Here is a 17,821-nt window from a genome sequence, read left to right on the forward strand (position 1 = left end):
GATGTCGTCACACGTATACATTAGTGGTAATGAGGTCTTTGATAGATTGGCCAAAAAGGGTTGTGAGAATGAAACGGCCACTGGCTCATCGCGTACTTATCTAGAACTATATTCAAATCAAAGATCTAACCTCAATTTAATATTGCGTATTCCACCTGCGCACCAATGGTACATGGTAAAATCACTTGGCACTCTACTGGAAACCAAATGTGACCGTGGTTCCCGGTATTCTCTGGCTAGACTAAAAAGTGTCCACCTTAAGTGTCTTTCTTTGGAAAGTGGTAAAAAAATCCATCCCACTTGTAATAAATGCTGTTACCATCCAGCATCACTTGATCACATTCTGGGTTGCATCGGACTTTCTAAGGAGGCTTAACATCTCATCCCTTTATTATTATAGATTTATTGGCGGTCAAAAACCTGCTGGAGCTGATCTGACATATGTCAGATCTTTTGAGGATAAGCAACAACAATAACAAATTGAGAAATTATTTGCTCCAAAAATTAACATCCTTGAAACGAAAGTAATATTTTTGAAGAGGACAATTATATCTTCGTTTATGGATGGAAATTCGGTATATCCAACAAATGACAATATTAATTGTGTAGTAAAAATTGATACGTATTTCCTTAAAGAATAAAGCGGCCGATTTCTTTATTCGTTTTATATATGTTTTCTGATGTTGAAAACACCTATTTGATATTTGATCTTTTTTTATTATTATTGATGATACAAATAAATGAATGACTGATTTCTTGGTAAACTTACTTTTCTTATTACATAATTTGTGTTATATTGATCATTTTTCGTAATATATAATATTTTTTCCTTTCTTATAATATTATTTGATGTACATTTTGGTTTTAACTGCGGCCAAAAAGGGCCAAGAAAAAATGTCACCAAATTATAAAAATTTTAATTATTAATTTTATTTTAATTATTAATAAACTTAAATGCATTATTATTTATTATGAAACATTTTGAAAGCGCGAATTTTATATAGTTTGATGATTAAAATCGCCAAACTGGCGAAATTTTTTCTTTGCGGTTTTTGGTCTATATTAAAACCGACAAAAACTTTTCTAAACTTTTATTTGCAAATATTTTTTGCGAGATCTGCAAACATCTCTAAAATTTCACCAATGCAGATGTTTTTTGCAAACATCTGTAAAATGTACTTTACAGATGCTTAATTATTTTTAGCATTTTTTTACAAAAATTGGCTCAATTATTCATGATTGATAGCTTTCGCCATCATTCTTTCGTTTGTATAAAAAATTACTTTTCTAGTTTAAATTAATCTCAATGTGTGTTTATGCTTTATTCATGTTTTCCAAAAAGTATTAATTCAGTTTTTTTTTTTTTTTTTTTTTTTTTTACAAAATTAATAATGTTGCTCAATTTTTACTAAAATCTGGGCTTTCATTTGTTTACTCTTGTGATTCGATTTAATAGTATTTAAAATAAAGAAAAATAGTCATCTCCAAAATTTTTTGTAAATGTCATCCATATGAGTATTAAATATTAAAGTGGGAATTTTAATTATTTCGTTCAAATTTAGTTTCAAATTATGCCATTAATATGCTTTTCTTTTCTATACCAGTATTTAAAAAAATACTTGTCGGTTGTAACGGCGACCAAAAAGCACCAAGAAAAAATTTCGCCAAATTAGCGATTTCAATCTTCAAACAATATAGCATAAGATTCGTACGTTCAAAATTTTTCATAATAAATCATAATGGACTTAAATATATTTTTTATAATTTGGCGAAATTTTCTCTTGGCTCTTTTTGGCCACAGTCAAAACTAATCGCACCCTTTAAATCTTAAATTAAATTTCTGAAAATCCTAATTAATTTATAATGTTTCTGGTTCAGATGAAATATATTTCCTCCATCTCCTTGCCATCTTTATAAATATATTTTGGACTGAAATTTACTTTAATGCGTCTCTTGAGTTTGCCGCCAATATGGAACGGTTGTAGTGTAGATTTGTGTGCCCCTTCGATTGGCGACAAATTTCATCGATGAAGCACTACTTCTGGTTTCCATAATGTTTTGTTTTCATTGTTATTACTGTAGGGTTTCTGACCCAAAATCCCCTTGACGCTGATCTTGGCGTCAAAAAAAATCACCAAAAAAATCAAGGTGCACGCAACTGTAAATATTTACCAAGGAAGCAAGCAAAATTGTCAGCCTTTTAGCGATTCTGCAGCTGATTTGTTAACTACTGTGTTTCGCCTTGCATACCAACTACTTCGACGATTTTGCAATACCGGCATTTCGGTGAAGTGGCATATAAAAATTGATTTCAACCCTAGTCTGTATGTTTTTATTTCGCCATTCTTTTGGCATTTTTTCGATATGATTTTTCAATTATTTTCTTTCATCGTCAAACAAGAAAAAAAATGTCCAACAGTGTTGAACTGAATCTGATTCCAATTACTCAATGAAATATATGCAACAAAACTAATATTTCTATAATATTTCAAATAATTAATTTAATTAATTTATTTCAATACATGACATAGTTTTAAAGCTTTATAAAATGCACAAAAACTTCATATATCATTTTTAGTATCCCAAACATTCACTTTTACTTTCAAAATTTAAAGATTACTTCGCATCTCCCATCGCTTTCTTTTCTTTAATACTGAGAGGAATCTTGCGTTCCCTTAATGGCGGTTTGTTCGCTTTCTTTGGTGCTAATATTGTGAGCATTCTATTTGGACTGAGCGAACAATTGACAGTCTCAGCATCGCAAGTGTCTGGCAACATATACCGACGGGTGAACTCTCTGGCCACAAATCCATGTTCATCGCTTTTTTCTTCATGCTTGCCGTGGATCACAACATATTTATCAGCAATCTTCACCTCTAACTCTTCTGGTTTGAACTGGCTGACATTCAAATCTATTTGAAACTTGTCTTTATCGTTTTTAACTTCAGATTTTCCTGAATCAGCAATATTGATTTGCCTTCGGCATCTTCCGTTTTGACCCCCTACTGGGAGCAGGTCATCTTCGAATAAGTTAACGCCGAATAATTGGTCCATGATACGTTCAGGATAGTCAAATATATCCCACCAGTTGCCTTCCAAAATTCGTGGCACAATTTCCCGAGCAAGATCTTTTCTCAACATCTTTGATTTTCCGCCAAAAGACTGGCAATATAATGCCAGTCTTTTGTAGTGGCAATATAATGAACGGTGGCAAACGTGTAGTAGCAAACGTTTGTAGTGGCAAACGTGGCAATATAATGAACGGTTTTAAAATCTTTAGTCGATATTTGTTAGCAGTATTTCAAATAAAACTAGCCAACGCTTCTTGAAATATTTGTTTTTGAATTAGTCTACTTTTTTCCACTACAAATTTTTTAAATTTTATTCTCAATTCAATTTTTTTTCAAAATGCTGAAATCACACAAAATTCTGTTGTGATTTCTGCTGCCAGATTACTCAATTCTGCTATCATCACTTGCAGCTGATTTCATCTGCTTATAAATGTTTGATTTTTAAAAAAATTGTCTGATTTTTTCTCTCTATTATCAATGATCAAGCAATAGATGACAAAAATTTTGAAACACCAACGTTTATTTATTTCAACAGCATACTACAGGCGATATAAGATGTTAAAGTTATTCCTTTTTAAGATGAGAAGGTTTGCAAAAAGAATATTGATATTCAAAACAATTATTAAAATAAAAAATGATATCTGCTATTGCAAATTTCAAGTTATGTGAAAACACAGCATGAGAGAGAATTTTCGTAGCTTCACTCTACGGTCTCTCCAAATGGCTGTAATTCTCCACTGTCTCCTCGCTTTAGCTGTATCCAGCTGCCGATACGCTACTATACGAATGGTTACTCCTCACATGAATCGATACTGCTCTCACAATAAACACCTGGATTCGGCGCACAGCTCAGTTTATCAATAGTTTGGACTTCACACAACGCTTGCACTTCGCTGGACTAATCCATCTTTTCTGCCGTTACTTCGCTATCCTCTCGATGACTCGATACAAGATCCCGACTTCGTTGATCCCCGACTACGATTCACATCACGATTGATTACGGCCTGAGACTAAAGGCTTTTTATAGTTCGCGGAGGCGGGTCAGAAGGTCTTGAACCAATCAGGCTTATCTCGATTACCAATGGCTCAAATGCTAAAATTCTCAATGTTTCCAGAAATATCTATTTTGTCATCAAATCGCGAAATGGTCGCCAAGTTTGTAGCAAAGCTTTAAGATCACTGACGCAGTCAGCACACACAAGGCTGATCGTAAAACGGTCTTTCCAGTGATTCAACTAAATGTGCTGGGAAACAACTTTATATGTTTGTAACAATATGTGTAATATCAGACGTGAACATCTTTTTATCAGGGTCTCTTTTTATTTATTTTATAAATTGTGTAAATTATTAGAAATTAGAAAGTTGATGAATATTTATTAAAAAAAAGTTCAGAATAAATACATTTTTGACAATTAGATATCAATTAACATGTATTATATAGTTTGCAAATAATTCAATGGGAATAAACAAAAGCATAATTTCTTAAAATAAAAAAATGAATACTAAAATATTAATAATAATTATTTCTGTTCACATGACCTGTTTTTTTTCTAATTATTAGATAACTAATTATATTTTACAATAAATTTTAAAACTTTAGTTCTCTCCTAATATTGCTCTCCTACCAGTAATTAAATAATGATACCAAATTATGAATACAGTTCACATTTGCAAATGCATTAAAAATTATGCATCGAACGAAAAATACAAACAAAATGTTACTTGAAAATTAGTTTATAAACGCATTCTCTCATAAATGCTTTCAGAAAAGAAATCTAGTGTAAGGGTGCCAAAGATGCCAAGTAGCCAAAGTAAAAACTCAAAATGATTGACAATATAAGCAATACTGTAAATCAGTTGCAGTTGGCAATAACTGCTTTTTAAAATTAGAGTTATGAATTCATGGATCCGAATTGTTTAAGATTGTCTTTTGAGTATTTATTTTCCGCTATTGCTCGTTTCCTCTGAAATAAAGAATTTTTGCAAACCGTCTGCGTGATCTGCTCTTCGAAAAAATAAAATTGGTAATATTTCTAAAATTGATGATATTTCTGACAGTCCCATTCAACTATTGTTCCTTAAACAACGATAGACAATCGACAGTATCGAATTTCTGAAATATGGACTTCTTCAAAACTATCGATATTTTTCTCTCGGAAAGTATTAGACGCATTTTCAATCGATAATTTTTAAATTTTCTATACAGCAATACTATGAACTGTTCGCAGCATTGTAGCTATCTAACAGAGATCATGTATTCTGATTATGGAATGCTGTAGCTTATTGATTATTGAAACAGTTTTCTATAATTTTATTTTTTTCTTAATTCCTGATGCAATTTTAGTCAATAATTTTCAAATTATCGACAGTAGGCCCAAAACAATGCAACATACAATAGGTCGTGCTATAGGTCAAAGCTGAATTCATTGAAATGATACTGTAGTAAATCGTATATGTATATTTGTGTTTATAAATAGCATATGCATAGATGGAATAAATTCAATGTACTAAATAGGTATTTGAGAACATATTCGTGTGTGTGTGTGTGTTCGTGCTTGTTCGTCCATTGATATATATGAAATATTCGTCCATATGTTTGAAACATACTTGTATTTATATGTTCTATTTAGATAAAGTACTAAATACTTATACATATAAACTTACAATAGAATGAAGTATATTCTCTCTTCGAACGAACGCCTGTAATATTCAATTCACGTGCGTGTAAAACAACGTAGTACTTATATACGCAACAAATATATATGTAAGAATGTGTATAACGTATTAAATACTTTACACTTATTTACACCGAAATATGTAACTATTTGCAAATCGATGTTTGTACAACAGACGAATTCATAAATGTAAATTTCTATACTTATATGCATTAAATATTTCACGTAGAAAAGTATATACGTACATATGTATGTAGCTTACTGTATACGGGCATACGTTGTATAGGTATTCATAATATCACATTTTATGTATATTTTGATTTAATTTTACTTTTGTTGTACTTCTACATACGTGTGAAACATACTAAATATATGTATATATGTGCATCAGTACATACATATTTATGCGTCTGCAGCACTAGTTAAGTGTGTTTGTAATTAATTAGGTATAGCTCTGTGCACGTATGTTCATTCGCACGTACATATTTATGTAGCACATTGCTGACAAGCTTGTCGCCGCTAAAAAGCTGTTACCGCCATGTCAAAATTGTAAGTTAAACTGCAAGGAGAAAATTGACGAGAGCCAAAGACAAGAAATGTTTACAGCCTTTTGGGCCCTTGGAGACTTGCAGCGTCAACGTCAATACGTCAAAGATTGTATGCAAATAGTAGCGCCAAAAGTAGAAAGGGTCACTTTGAATGCGACACGTATTAGAGGTAAAAACCAAGGATATTATGTGATCCATAAAGGTGAAAGATTCAGAGTCTGTAAGTATTTCTTCAAAAACACATTCAACATAACAGACAGGTTCATCAGAACAGTCATTGAAAAAATAGACAACGAAACAAATATTCTAAAAACAGATCAAAGGGGAAAACACCAGAAGCATAACAAAATAGAAGTTACTTTGGTGGAAAGTGTTCATAAACATATCAATTCCATCCCAAAAATCCCTAGCCACTACTGCCGACAAGACACTTCACGAGTTTACATCGAAGGGGGAAAGTCTATCGCAGATTTGCATAGAGACTACAAGAATCAACGAGAAATAGAAGGAAAAAAATGTGCTACTTACGACCAATATTTCCAAATATTTAAGACGTATAATATTAGCTTTTTTCAACCAAAAAAAGACCAATGTTCACTTTGCCGACAATACGAAAACTCTCCAAAATCGGATGCATTAACTGAGAAGTATGAGCAGCATATCATAGAGAAACATCTTTCTCGAATGGAGAAGCAGGCAGACAAAGAAAACTAGGACGCTGAAACTGCTGTTGCTGTGTATGATTTACAAGTGGTTCTTTCGGTTCCGAACTGTTTGGTGTCAGACTTTTATTACCTGTCTAAGGTGGCTTCATACAACTTTACTATATTTAACATTAAAAAAGATGAAGTGTTCTGTTACTTCTGGAACGAAACACAGGGACACCGTGGCCCAGTAGAAATCGGAACGTCCGTCTGGAAGTATCTCTCTTACCTTGATGCACAGGGGTCAGTGAAAAATGTCATCTTTTACAGCGACAACTGTTCTGGACAACAAAAAAACCAATACTTAATGTCTATGTATCTCCAAGCAATTAATAAAATGAACTTCGATTCAATCACACACAAATATCTTGTCACAGGGCATACTCAAAATGAAGGTGATAACGTACATAGCCAAATTGAAAAATCGGTCAATTACTTTTTGCGTGGACAACCCGGCATATTTTCACCAGTTCAATACTCAACAATAATCAGTATGACAAAAAAAAAAAAAAAAAAGGAAAGCCATACAAACTTGTTGAGATGATGTACTCCGATTTCCTAAATATTAGGGATACGGGCATCCCTATCCCAGCAATTTCAGAAATGAGCGTCATTATGTTTAAAAAGAGTGAGCCCTTGAAGATTTATGGAAAATGGTCTTACGGGGATGCGCAGTTCCAAATCGTAGTAGATTTAGAAATGAAGAAAACTCGAAAGTCTGGGAGTCCAACATTTCCTGATTATGAGCAGGCATACCCAACTCCATTCAAGGTGGCAAAAAAAAAACAAAGGAGAAGCTACTGGGTGTGTTAAAAAATTGCCTTATTCCTCGACAGTTTTCCGATTTTTATAACAGTTTGTACCTACTTTATTTCCATATTAAAACGTTTCAAATGAATTATTTTTATTTTATTTCCAATTAATTAAATAATAACTTACCTTATTGTTGCCTAGAATTATCTTCAGTATTTAATAATAATACTTACGTAACAACGGCATATCTTCATTTCTTTCTTAAATAGTAATATTTTAGGCATTTTTTCTTTGCCTGTATAAGTAGTTCAGTAAAAAACAATTATTTTACCACCAAAATATTTCGCTGTGGCTAATAATATATTCGGGAATAATTTATTCGATTGTGCAAAAACTTTGAAACGCTCTCCTGAAAAGTAGTGTTTTGCAAATATGCCACTGTTCATTTCAAGCAGCGATTTAACGATAAAATAAACTCGAATTACTCGAGAAATGAATTAAATAATACTCTCAGAAACGACACGATACTCACATACATGTGAAAAAAAATTGAACTAAAAAGTATCTAATAGAGAGAAAATCAAGGTTAAAGAATGACGCAGAATTCCGGAAATGCGCTCATCTTTCCGCGTCTCTCCCCTTAATGAGACAGAATCGTCGAAAAGTGGTCATCTCAGAATACTGAGACGAACAGTAACAACGAATCATTAATTCTCTAAAATATAAAGATTGGCAAACCTTTTTTATTTATGAAGAACGAATGAATAATAATTTTAATTTTAGAAAATGTGAAGCATAATAAGATGGCTGACCATAGATTTCAGTATTCTTTACAAAAGCATTATCTTTTCGATGAAGTTCTAAAGCTATTTCATATTTAATGATGCTGTAACAAAAGCATTGGACGAGGCAACAGTTAGAATTGTGGATGAGGGACTCTATATTTATTTTTGATCCACTATTCCAATGTTTAACCTGAAACTTTCTCGCCATCATTTGTCTAAACTGCATGCCAAATGACTTCTTCAGTTACGGATTCGTTTCCCATTCGATGGTTGTATCCAAGGGCTCTCGGCGAGGACTCGGTGCATGCGGAGTTAAGTCCAAGAATTCTGGATGTGTCTTCCTGCCAGTGCCCCAAGGTGACTCCGGACTTTCAAAATCGTCTGCGAACAGTGGTCTTCTCAAACCGATGTGTCTTCTCCTGAAGACCGAGCGAGGAGTGAACATTCCATACCGCCTATCAACTCTTCTGCCGACCGTTTGTGAGATGGGAGGTGTTCCTCTAACGACGATATTCCTTTGTTCGATTCTCCTGGGTTTGGCAGCTGCTTCCTGAAGTGCTACAGCCAAATCGCACACCACGCGTTGTCCACTCGGTGATCGCCTGATTTCCTGTGGCATTATCTCCACATCTATTTTCAGTTTGTCTGCCTTTCCTGGGGTTGGGATGGCAACTGTCTTTCTGAACGACGATGCAGTCCCTTCCAGCGAGTCAAGGGGACTTCCGCTACCAGACAAGTCGGAGATGTTTATCATTTCAGATGGAGGTGACATGTCACCTATAAAGAAATCAGCTCCAGCTGGACTATGGAGAGTCTGCTCCAGTGTTGGGGATCTTCCACCTCCTGACAAATCAGAGATGTTCAGTATTTCAGGTGGTGGTGACATTCTGCCAAGGAGGTCCGGAGACATTGATGTTTCTAGCTGAGATCGACTGAATCTAAAGCCTGGAGAAGAAGCATAAACTGGAGTGCCGATTGTTCCTTCAGGAAGGCTGCCTACTGAAGTGGGGGACGGGGGGCTGGTGATAACTGGACTGGGCGTTCGACCTGCTGTAATTTCTGGGCGCCCGCTGGGTGATAAACCTAGTTGTGTTTCGAACTCCACTGTCTTTCTCTTCGCTCTCATTAAAGATTGATAGGTGCTTGCATATCCTTGTTCGCGGAAGTTTAGCATTTGTTTTCCAACTTTTAGCAACCATTCTAAAAGACGAGAGTTAGTCCTATACTTGCTGAATTCTGCTCTCAATTTAGTATTCTGCAAGAACAAAACAACAACAACAAAAAATGAAGAATATCAGTTTAAAACTCTCGGAAAAATAAAATTGCTAAACTTATAAATCCTATTTTCTCCCCATATAATTTTTTTTGAAAAAAAAAAAAAAACTGAAGAATTTTCTATGTTATAAAAAATATTCTTAAAATATTAAAGACACTAAAAAAATTTTAAAGTTTTGAATTTTGCTCAGAATTTTATTTTTAGGCCCACATATGAGATTTGTGTGTTTCGTAGTACAGATTAAAAAAAAGTGAAATTATCGCCTTACTTGAATGCAAAAGTAAAGACCAACAAATTCGATCTCTTGTCAGATTTGTTTATAAATTTGAAACGCATCTACATTTTAGATGTTAAAACATTCAATACACAATAATCAAATTTTATCGCATGGTTATCATATTCATTTGAGCTCAGACAGTGAGATTCTAAATTTGATAGAAATTTACGAATTCGGTGTAAAGACCATTTTTCAGATTTCATCAGTATGGTTAAAAGTTTTTACATCATGTTCACAAACAGATACAGCGGCGGACAGATACATATTGTAATGTCCTGATCTAGACTGATCAAATAACGAAGCAGAATTTCCAGACAGTTCTTTATTTTACAGCCCTATATATACAAAGAACAACTTGGTTAATCTCTAATCTTGGTTAAATAAATAGTTATTTACACCTGTAGTAGCAGATACAACAGTCAAAGTCGAAGGTTTTTCTTGAAACTCAGTTCTCCATCACGTCAATACGACCACTCCAGGGGTAGTTTCTCAGACTCCGAAATTGTGGGCGTAGTCCAACCATCTCCTGCAATTCGTTTCTTCTCTCCTCTAAAAAAATCCCCGCACTTTATTTCGGCGACAATCTCCGCCTCTTAATTTACATTGGTCATTTGAACTCTCTTTCGGCCAATCGGGGTTCAGCCATATGCTCCCTCAGCGGCGCCAGTGGGTCGTGGGAAGTTCCTTTCACAAAGAGAAACATCTAGCATCCAGATGTTTGGACACCCCTTTCCCTTTGAAGGTACTATCAATACCTCTTGGAAGAGGAATTCCACATGTGGTCTTACATTGTAGTCGTTAATGAACAGATGCGAGACCACCCAGGTGAAAAGATCCACCATCTGGCTATCTCGAGGAGTTTAATAAGTATCAGCGACGACACAGCTGGCTGTAAATGTTTTATCAGTGCTGGGAAACGGGGAATGTTACAATACAATGCAAGAAATTTATTTTTCAGATTCGGGGTTGTTGGTTTCTAAAACATGGAAATTTGTGGAAATTTCGAATCCGAATTTTAGACAATTACAGTACTTTATCTTATGTATTACTTATGTTAGAAAAAAAAAACAAAAAAAAAAACAGGAGTTTAGATCGAATCACATAAATGAGGTTATACGTGGAGCACAGCTTTCATACATCTTTTATTTTTAAAGGATTATTGAAAAAATATTTGTGCAAATTGTACAAAAGTATTTGATTACATAAATGCGAAAATGGATCAGTTTGTAAGATGAATCTAATTGAATGGGATTATTAGAGAAGAAAACGGTGATGCCTTAAAGTCAGTACGTATTCAACGTGTATTGTTTTTTTTTCGAATGCATTTATGATTGCATTTTCAAAATTCAAATGCCATTTAAGATTTTTCATTTACAGGATCTAAAAAGTGTAAGCATTGCAATCTTCATAAAATTTGACCGTTAGATTTTAAAGAATCTCGAAGTTTTAGAGATCTTTGAGCAGGGGAAAAAAAAAATCATTTTGAAGATTTTGTCTCCAAGCGCATCTGTCTGTGAACACATACAGCTGCTTTCTTATCATACTGCAAGACTTGTTAATAAGTTTTTTAGAAAGATAAATATATAGATAATTTGGAAATGCAAAAAAGGACTCAAATTATTATTTTTTTTGAAAATTCGAGGTCTTGACACTCTTTCTAATCTTTGGTTCAAATAAAGTTGTTGATTGATTTCTTGCCATTTTGATATGCTTTCTCAGTTTAATAAGTATTCAATAATTAAAGTTCCAGGCACAGAGGCGGCGTTAGTAGAGCGGGGGGGGGAGGGCATCCGTTATCCTTTCAATAACCTCTTGTCTCCCCCCCCCTCCTCGGTATAAAAATAAGAGTTTCGTCGGCAAAACTCTTCACTGATTTGGATTTGTTGCGGATAATTAAGTATTAATGAATGTGATAGTGTCAAAACACAGGCTTCCTGGCCTGGAGTAGCGCGTCTTCCACGTATCTGAGCTTATCGGGTTCGAGCCCTGGTTCGGCCATGGTTGTTCTTTACTCTTCGTTCTATCTGTGAGGTGTGGGAAAGAATCTTCCTGTAAAAATTGGTTGTGCAAGCAACTGTGTGAATGTCATCTTCATATGAGCCCGAAGTCAGACTTCGGCCCTCGGGTGCTCACAGGGGTCGTTACCCTCAGAAGCTACTGCACCCATCTTTACGCGGGCACGACATCATCAATATCATAATGTCAAAACTATTTTAAAGTTAATATATTATTAACAATCGATTTTCAAAATAACTATTAACTATTATTAATAAAATGTCGCATTTTGCCCATTCCTTTTGGTCGTCGTTTAAGAAATCAATATATCGGATATCGACGACATTAAGTCTGCATATATCGGATTCAAATACTTTTAATTCAGCTTATAATTTGAGCTACTTTCGGCAATACGACTGACAAAGTGCTGGGTGATTCAGATATCGCATTTTGCCCACAATTTTTGATCGGTTGATTAAAAACTTAATACGACGGATATCGACGACGCTCAGTCCGCAAATTTTCAGGCATCTGATTCAAATGGGGTTCATTCGGTTTATAATTTGTGTTTCTTTTGGCAGAATAACCGATAGGATGGCAAATAAATAAGATATCGAAATATTTGCAGCTTTTTCTTTGTCATTCGACTAAGATACCATCGCGATTTATGAAAAATTAAGTTTTTATTTTTATTCGTCATTTCGATTATCAATCGGTGAAATTATTAAGAAAATTGAAGCACTTATATTATTCACGAATTGGATGATGGGTTATTTTCTCTGTTCAGGTTTTATTGAAGAGATCGGAAATCAATCCTTATTTTATTCATCCAATTGCTATTTCCTCGGGATTAATTTGCTAGTTTTTCTAATTTATTATTCTTACTCATTATGATAATTTTCTGACTAAAATCTGATTAATGATTAAAGAAAATTTAATGAAATGTATGCAATTATTGTCAACATTCTTTTGCAATATGCATGATAAGAAGAATTGCTTTATTGCAGACATATTATGTGAATTTTCTATAAAGCACTGGAGTTCATTGTATAATTATAAATTATATTTAGTTTAAAGTGAAATATCTGCGCCTTGCAGTCTAATTTATTAAGGCGCAATTGTTTCATTAATGACATTTACCAACTACAAATGACGACAAAAAAAATTCCTCTCTACTAAAAAAAATTGACCTCTTGGGGGCACCTCGAAAAGAGGATGAAATGCTTCCAGCATGGTGGTTGGATCTCGCCACCCTGGAGGGCACATAAATAGGTAGGGGTCTGTCTCCTCCCATCGATGACGAGACGTACTTCCTTCGGGAAGGGTTGTACCGTAGCTAGTGATGGTCCTTAGGACTCAACCCCAGTTCCCGACAATGCTGCTGTTGTGGCAGTCCGGTCATTCAATATTTATTATCCATGTGCCTTCGGGCAGATCGGAGAGTCAGTGATATGACTACTTAAAAAATTTTGAATGGCAAGACTGCAAAAGAATTTGCGATTTTGATCTTTAGAGTCCTGCACATAAGAGTTTTATGTTTCAAAATATTGCAAAAAAAAAAAAAATCAAATATGTATTTTGGATGTCTTTTTTAGTCCGAATGATATAAAAAACTTAATACAGGGCTACAAATTTAATAAAAAAAATCGCATACCTAATTTCATTACTTTAAGTTATTACTTCTATGATTATCGCTTTTAAATGTTTCTGAAAGTATAGACCCACAAACTATTTAACTGTTTGACAGAAATGATTTAAAATGAGATAAGAGTCTACAGTTTAAATGATAAAGCTGCATCCAAATTTAATTTGACTAAGCCATCGCGATTACATGCATGTGATTGTGGAGACAGACAGCTGATCAATCACTCTACGAATATAATTTAAATTTTGATAAGGACTTGCAATTTAGATGCTGAATCTGTGTGACAAATTTCATCCATCTAGCTCTTAATTTTTGTAGTTATTATATTAACTTGTATTCGAACAATTAGGAAGATAGATTCTTATAGATGAATTTGTTTCAAAATGTGGTAGAAATCTTCACGTTTGTAAAGTCTAAATACCAGATTTCATCTGCCTAGCTCAAAGCGTTTTTGAACTATTGCTTTCATAAGCAGACCGATATAATGATGGAATTTTGTCAAAATCTTGAAGTCAAATGTTTTTGAAGATTAAAATTCTCTATATATTTCGTATAGAATAAAGTAATAAAATCATCTGCAAATATGCTATGCATTTGAGGTGACAACAGCCAAGAGGTACTTCCCAATAACATGTGGGACCTCCTTTTGTCCTCCAAAGAGCAGCAATTCGACGTGGTATAGATTCAAGAAATCGTTGGAAGTCCCCTGCAAAAATGTTGAGTCATACTGCCTCTGTCGACGTTCACAATTGTGAAAATGTTGCTTTGTACGTGAATTAACCTCTCACTTATCTTCATAAATGTTCGATGGGATTCTTTCAGGGAAGTCTAAATGTCCAAATCATTCGCGACTGTTCAGAACGTTCTTCAAACCAATTGCGAATAGTTGTGTCCCGGTAACATGGCGCAATGACATCTGTAAAAATTCCATCATTGTTTGGGTCCATAAAGTTCATGAATGACTGAAAGTGATCTCCAAGTTGTTAAACATTACCATTTCCAATCAATGTTCGGTTCAGTTGGACCATAGAACCCCGTCCATCCCTTAGTCTATGTCTTCGTGCGCTTTGCACCATACTCGAACGCTAGAATCAGCTCTTACCATCTGAAATTGTGACCAAACTATGCTTTTCCAGTCATCTAGGGTTAAACAGACATGATCAAGAACCCAGGTGAGGCGTTGCAGGTGATGACGTGCTGCTATTAAAAGACAATCGAGTCGGTCTTCTGCTGACATAGCCGCAATGTCCTAATGGATACATACGTTCTACATTGATCCCTGCGGCTATTTCTCGCAGTATTGCTTATTCGTTAACCCTGATGATTCTAAGCACACATCGCTGGTCAGGTGATCAGCCTCTGTATTGTCCATAAGTATGAAATTATTCTCGGCACACTCTTGTCACTTTAGATCTCGGAATGTTGAATTCCCTAACGATTTCCGAAATGGAATATCCCAGGCCTACAGCTCCAAATACCATTCCGTGTTAAAAGTCTGTAAATTCCCATCGTGTGTCCATAATCACGTCAGAAACTTTTCACATGAATCACTTGAATACAAATGAAAATTCTGCCAATGCACTACCCATCCATACATTTTGCAAGCAGTAGTATCTGTATATGCAAATATACAGATACTACTGCTATCTGTATATTTGCATATTGCTAGTCCATGACTTTTGTCATTTCAGTGTATTTTGAGATACAATAAATACTAATTAATTTAGAAGAATTTGTAGTAACATTTAAACCTAACTATCCACAGTTATTAAAAGGAAACTCACCTCTTCCTCGCATGCTTGAATTTCTTTCTTGATTCGTGCCAATTCTTCTGTTTGGTCTCTTATTAGAGGATAGAGCTCATTGACTTCTCTATTTACGTCCATCCATTCACTTCTCTTCTTTAAGAAAATACGACGCAGGTGTGTCGAGATATCCTTGGCAGCAGCCTCGTAGACTTCATCTGGAAGTCCCTGAAATATAAAAAAGAAATCATTGAACTCAAACTGAATGCCGACCAAAATTCAGTGTAAACTGTTCAGAAAGAAAAACTGTTTTTAGTCAATGAATGAAAATTGAAAGATACCGTCAGAATCTTTATTATTATTTTCTGTTAATGCTACTCTCTTGCACGAGATTCTAATTTTGAGATATATTTTTTGGGTACTTAGAAATAAAATGACTTTTTTATGGCTCTTTTATTTTGATGAAGTTTTTTTCCTGCAAATTTCTAAGCAGACTAGCAGCTATTTATGATAATTCTTAAAAGCTGGCATACTATTTGTAAATCACGTCACGTGACGGGCATACTGAAGAAAATAAATTCAAACTCTTCTACGGGACAGACTTCCTGTCCTCCCCGTGAAAGGTTTTTCCTAATCCTTTAATTATATTTCAAATTAATTGAAAATTAAACGAAATTTAAAACTTCCTTCAGTAATTTCGATGCATGTTATAGAACAAAAACCATTCTTTATTCTTTATCTGAAAAATTAAAAAAAAATTTTTTTTTCAGCGACACTAATTCTAGCTCCGTGACATTATTTTCTCTAATTTTAATAATTTTTAAGAAATATCTTAATCACATATTACAATAATGCCTTTTTGTAAATATATTGTTACGAATCTGCGATGCGGCCTCCCAGCATAGTCGGTTCCATAGGAGGTCCTAGAGCTTGGAGACCATTTGGCGACATTGGCGCCAAAATAGACTATACCCGAAACATCGAGAATTTTCCCAATCCGTCCAGTAGGAACTGAGTTACGCCTCGAATGTTCCTGATTGGTTGAGAGGCGTCCCGCCTCTTGAGACCTATAAAAGGAAGCGGCCACAGCTGCTAGGGCAGAGTAGTCGGGATCGACGATAAAGAACTGGCTTTCCAGAGATAAGCGGAGCAGCGACGGAGTGAAACTAGTGCTGAACTAAGCTATGCGATACTGTCTGCAGTAGAGACTGTTGTATGCTTCTGTTTATGCTGTTTGTATGCTGCTGTGTATGCTGTTGTTGCTGCACGTCTCGGATGAAGATAATCGTCTTCTGTGCTGTATATAGTTGTCGTCTTTGTGCTGTCCTGTGTGTCTTCGTGTAAATAAACGTCATTGTTTTATTCTCTACTGCCGCCTGGTGATTGAGCGTTTTTCACACCATATAACCTCCACTATCCAAACGAACCCCGGAAATTTCGTAACAATATGTTGTTTTTATTATACTCACACGCGCTGTAATTTTATTAAACATTTTTTGGGGGTGCAAGTTGTAGTTTTTATAACTGATATTCTTCCGGGCTTCAGTTCAGCATCTGGATGGGTAAAAATTACAGTTAAACTTTTTTTTTGATTTCCCGAAATTGACATATTACAAAAGGTGCTGTAATATTACGGAAAATTTGTTGCAATGTTATCAGTTATGAATTTCTTGGATCCAAATTCAACGAAGGATTTAACTTGAATTGGATTTAAGCACTGGTTTTTTGAAAAAAAAAAGACTGACTTTATTTCAATTTTAACATTTCCATTTAATAAAGATATACAATTCCGAAGAGCCAAAACCTTGGACAAAATTTGCTTATTTCGTTTTTGCATTATCGTTTTCCCAGAACATAATTATATTTTTTATGTAGTAAAAATAATAAAATATGGCACAAAATATGGAGATTAAATAAAATCCCGTGGAACGATTCTTTGATGATTATACAGTATCGCGAAAATTAATTCTGACATATTCCTTTTTCAGTCCTGAGGTTAGTCCTGATAAGTCCAAGCAAATATGATGTCTGGACCATTGTATATAGAGAATTTTCGAGTCAGTTACGTTTCAGCTGTCCTTAAAAGGGATCGAAGTCGTGAATTGTCCGGTTCTCATGTGAATGAAAACAAAATGGATTCAGTTTCATGCCAGTCTTTTCCTCTTGAAATTTTTTTCCTAAGTAAGCAAACTTTATGTCTGCGAGGGATGTTGCTAGTCCATTGGAATTGGAAAATCCAGTAACTCCGGGATTATTTATCGAACTCCACGGTGGCCTGGTGGTAAGATCTCGGCCTCGAAGATGGAGGTTTTCGCGTTCGAAACACTATTCCATTGAAGAAACGTGT

The 17,821-nt window shown here is 34.7% G+C and overlaps 1 protein-coding gene across 1 annotated transcript; it reads right to left on the reverse strand.

Moving 5' to 3' along the window:
• Positions 1 to 2,616: 2,616 nt before the first annotated feature.
• LOC129987456 (alpha-crystallin A chain-like) lies at positions 2,617 to 3,141 on the reverse strand. The gene has a single exon (XM_056095438.1). The coding sequence runs from the start codon at positions 3,139 to 3,141 to the stop codon at positions 2,617 to 2,619; it is 525 nt and encodes a 174-aa protein (XP_055951413.1).
• Positions 3,142 to 17,821: the final 14,680 nt, after the last annotated feature.

Source organism: Argiope bruennichi, chromosome 10 (assembly GCF_947563725.1).
Source record: "Argiope bruennichi chromosome 10, qqArgBrue1.1, whole genome shotgun sequence".
Lineage (NCBI taxonomy): Eukaryota > Metazoa > Arthropoda > Arachnida > Araneae > Araneidae > Argiope > Argiope bruennichi.